This window comes from Osmerus mordax, chromosome 4, assembly GCF_038355195.1.
Source record: "Osmerus mordax isolate fOsmMor3 chromosome 4, fOsmMor3.pri, whole genome shotgun sequence".
Taxonomy (NCBI): domain Eukaryota; kingdom Metazoa; phylum Chordata; class Actinopteri; order Osmeriformes; family Osmeridae; genus Osmerus; species Osmerus mordax.
Genome location: NC_090053.1, coordinates 2,049,172 through 2,053,772, shown reverse-complemented (window position 1 = coordinate 2,053,772; position 4,601 = coordinate 2,049,172). Strand labels below are relative to the sequence as shown.

The 4,601-nt window shown below is 53.0% G+C and overlaps 1 protein-coding gene across 1 annotated transcript; it reads right to left on the bottom strand.

Annotated features, from left to right (window-relative positions):
• Positions 1-2,243: 2,243 nt before the first annotated feature.
• Positions 2,244-3,899, bottom strand: LOC136941607 (involucrin-like). The gene has a single exon (XM_067234144.1). It carries the CDS (start codon positions 3,897-3,899, stop codon positions 2,244-2,246), a length of 1,656 nt encoding a protein of 551 aa, XP_067090245.1.
• Between the last annotated feature and the right edge of the window lie 702 nt (positions 3,900-4,601).

The following is a 4,601-nucleotide window of genomic DNA, read 5'->3' as shown; positions in this document are numbered from 1 at the left end:
GGGGAGGAGAGGAGGGCGGTGGGGGAGGAGAGGAGGGCGGGTGGGTGGGTGGGTGGGGGAGGAGAGGAGGGTGGGTGGGGGAGGAGAGGAGGGCGGGTGGGGGAGGAGAGGAGGGTGGTGGGGTGGGTGGGTGGGGGAGGAGAGGAGGGTGGGTGGGTGGGGGAGGAGAGGAGGGCGGGGTGGGTGGGTGGGTGGGGGAGGAGAGGAGGGTGGGTGGGTGGGTGGGGGAGGAGAGGAGGGCGGGTGGGGGAGGTTAGGGATAACGTTGACTGCACTATTAAGACTTGAGATGGCCTGTCACCCCGGAGCATTCTGCTTAACTGTCAGCAGTCTGACATCTAGATTAACCTTGGTGCTGCCCAACACTCCTGTAGAACCTCATCAGAATGCCAACAGCACACCCTCGTAGCTCACACCCGCTCACATCACACATGCTCACGTCCGGATTTCTTATACCCACACATCCACACTGCATGCTGAAGTCACACACCCGTATGCTCCACAATCTTTTTCTCTCCCTTTCTCTCCCTCTCTCTCTCTCTGTCTCTTTTTGTCTCTCTCTCATTGTCTCTCGCTCTGTTTCCCTCCCCAACCTCCAACCCCTGACCTCCTCCTCCATCTCTCAGTGTTACCGTGGACACGGCTGGAATTCTAGTTGGTTTTCTTTTCAAATCATTATTTTGTTACCTCAGAGGAGAATAAAAACTGAGAATTTGAAGAACAGTGAGAGAGAAAAAAGAGATGGACAGGAAATTATTGAAATAGATAAAGGAAGAGAAAGAGGGAGGAAGAGAGAAAGAAAGCTTTTGCCTCCAGATCCCTGCAAGTCTTCAAGGCTGACTCAGGTAAACACAGGCTCAGTGTCTCTCAGGTAAACACAGGCTCAGTCTCTCTCAGGTAAACACAGGCTCAGTGTCTCTCAGGTAAACACAGGCTCAGTGTCTCTCAGGTAAACACAGGCTCAGTCTCTCTCAGGTAAACACAGGCTCAGTCTCTCTCAGGTAAACACAGGCTCAGTCTCTCTCAGGTAAACACAGGCTCAGTCTCTCTCAGGTAAACACAGGCTCAGTCTCTCTCAGGTAAACACAGGCTCAGTCTCTAGGTTATCCAGGGGAGGGACGGTCACCGTGGTCGTGTGTTTGGGTGTCTAACTTTATGTTCACTGACTGGAAAACTGTCTCCATTAAAGGATGTGTGTCCTCCATCTCTCCTTCCCTCCTCCATCCCCTAACCGGTCCATATCATCCTCCCTTTCCATCTCTCTTTCCCTTCTCCATCCTTCCATCTCACCCTCCTCCATCTCCCCCTCCACCATCTCTCCTTCCCTCCTCCTTCCCTCCATCACTCCATCTCCCGCACCCCACTGTTCTGTCTCGCTTTTCTGCCTGGTCTGGGCGTGTGATTTATGTCTCAGTCAAAGAGGAACACAGAACACAGTTTTAACCTGTTTATCCAGCTGTGATAGAGACAACACACAGTGCCCCTACCTCACCATACTTCATCTGCACGCACACACACACACCTCCCTTGCTCAGCTTGTATCCACACAGGAGGCTGTTACAGGAGGCCCTTCCAGCACACCACAGGCATCAGGTGCTGGGAAGCCCTCTAAATATATGTGTGTAGGTGGGGTGGGGGGGCGGGGTGTGTGTGTGTGCGTGTGATAGAGTGAGGTTTCAAAGTCTCTTTAATACAAAATATATCGAAAATTCCTCTGCCAGTTAAACAGAGCTAGTCTTTCTCTCTTTGCGATGTACCTGTTGATTCTGATAGATCTATTAAAAATGAACGAAATCCCTTGACATGGCAGGGGGTCTCCTGGCATACCTACCACCTCAGCATGACTCCTCTTAGTTGCCGGGAAGAGGAGAGAAGCTTGGAGCACCAACCACTGCCATCTCCCCCTCTTCCCCCCATCTCCCCCCTTCTCTAGGCAACCTCCAACATCAAAAGCTTTAATTAACACAGTTCTGGTAGCTATTTCAGAGGTACAGTAAAGATTTTTTTCTTCTTCTGGGATTAAATTATCGATGGAGTTGTCTACACTCTTAACTCCTTTTAAAACACCCTGCACCCAGCCTCCACCACCCTCACCCCCCACCCTCACCCCCACCTTCAACCTGTCTCATCACCAGCTAGCCCAGCCTGACCTAGTCCAGCCTAATTTAGACCAGCCTGACTTAAACTAGCCCAGACTAGCCCAGCCCAGCCCAGGTATGACTAATGTGTCTCAGAACATCCAACTATATTGAAGCAGCCTCCCACTGGTGTGGGTGTGTGTGTGTGGAGGAGGGGTGATCCTCCTGATCCTCCAGATGAAACCAGCTCACCTCCTGATCCTCCTGATGAAACCAGCTCACCTCCTGATCCTCCAGATGAAACCGGCTCACCTCCTGATCCTCCAGATGAAACCGGCTCACCTCCTGATCCTCCAGATGAAACCGGCTCACCTCCTGATCCTCCAGATGAAACAGGCTCACCTCCTGATCCTCCAGATGAAACCAGCTCACCTCCTGATCCTCCAGATGAAACCGGCTCACCTCCTGATCCTCCAGATGAAACCGGCTCACCTCCTGATCCTCCAGATGAAACCGGCTCACCTTCTGGTCATCCAGATGAAACAGGCTCACCTCCTGATCCTCAAGATGAAACCGGCTCACCTCCTGATCCTCCAGATGAAACCGGCTCACCTCCTGATCCTCCAGATGAAACCGGCTCACCTCCTGATCCTCAAGATAAAACAGGCTCACCTCCTGATCGTCTAGATGAAACAGGCTCACCTCCTGGTCCTCCAGATGAAACCAGCTCACCTCCTGATCCTCCAGATGAAACCGGCTCACCTCCTGATCCTCCAGATGAAACCAGCTCACCTCCTGATCATCCAGATGAAACCAGCTCACCTCCTGATCCTCCAGATGAAACCGGCTCACCTCCTGGTCATCCAGATGAAACCAGCTCACCTCCTGATCCTCCAGATGAAACCGGCTCACCTCCTGATCCTCCAGATGAAACCGGCTCACCTCCTGATCCTCAAGATAAAACCGGCTCACCTCCTGATCCTCCAGATGAAACCAGCTCACCTCCTGATCCTCCAGATGAAACCAGCTCACCTCCTGATCCTCCAGATGAAACCGGCTCACCTCCTGATCCTCCAGATGAAACCGGCTCACCTCCTGATCATCCAGATGAAACCGGCTCACCTCCTGATCCTCCAGATGAAACCGGCTCACCTCCTGATCCTCCAGATGAAACCGGCTCACCTCCTGATCCTCCAGATGAAACCGGCTCACCTCCTGATCCTCCAGATGAAACCGGCTCACCTCCTGATCCTCCAGATGAAACCGGCTCACCTCCTGATCCTCCAGATGAAACCGGCTCACCTCCTGATCCTCCAGATGAAACCGGCTCACCTCCTGATCCTCCAGATGAAACCGGCTCACCTCCTGGTCATCCAGATGAAACCGGCTCACCTCCTGATCCTCCAGATGAAACCGGCTCACCTCCTGATCCTCAAGATAAAACAGGCTCACCTCCTGATCGTCTAGATGAAACAGGCTCACCTCCTGGTCCTCCAGATGAAACAGGCTCACCTCCTGATCATCAAGATGAAACCGTCTCACCTCCTGATCATCAAGATGAAACCGGCTCACCTCCTGATCATCTAGATGAAACCGGCTCACCTCCTGATCCTCCAGATGAAACCGGCTCACCTCCTGATCCTCCAGATGAAACCGGCTCACCTCCTGATCCTCCAGATGAAACCGGCTCACCTCCTGATCCTCCAGATGAAACCGGCTCACCTCCTGATCCTCCAGATGAAACCGGCTCATCTCCTGATCCTTCCCCTCCAGATGAAACTCTGTGTTCCTCAGTGACTTTACAGGCGCTGAGTGAGTCATGCAGAGGAAATCTATACAGATCCCCCCCCTTTCCTTCCTACACACCCACACACTCGCACAGCTGGCATCGCCCATAAGCATCCAATGGAGGCCCCAAACGACTCCTCAGCTTGTGTTTCACAGCTGTTTACGCCCTGCTCTCATCTGAGGGGAGAAGATCCGCTTTCAGAAACAACCGCTAACTCCACAGGGAGAAGACGGCCCAATAATGTTTGTGTTGTTTCCCCCCCCTGTTAAGCGGTCACTTCCATCTTAATCGTTCAGCAATTAGCACCTCCTAACTGCCTTGTGGGCTGAGACCAGGGTCGATACTGTATGAAAACAAGGAGCAGCATAGCAAGCTAACACAGCAGCAAGCTCAGGCAGTAATGGGCTCATCTGTACTGTCTCAACCTCGTCTCCAGGGGAGCTGCCAGGATCCAACTGGGAAACCGAAGATATGCAGAGAACGGCCCTCTCCTGCTCTCCTGTTCTCCTCTCCTGTTCTCCTGTTCTCCTCTCCTGTTCTCTTCTCCTCTCCTGTTCTCCTGTTCTCCTCTCCTGTTCTCCACTCCTGTTCTCTCCTGTTCTCCTCTCCTGTTCTCCTGTTCTCCTGTCCTGTTGTCCTCTCTGTCCTGTTCTCCTCTACTGTCCTTGTTACTTAGGCAGGGCGAGGGGGGCGGTTGGGGGTGGGGGTGGGGGGTGTGTGTGGATAAAATACAG

Excerpts from the sequence above, each read along its gene's own strand:
- LOC136941607 (XM_067234144.1), bottom strand. The coding sequence starts at position 3,899 with ATGACTCACTCAGCGCCTGTAAAGTCACTGAGGAACACAGAGTTTCAT.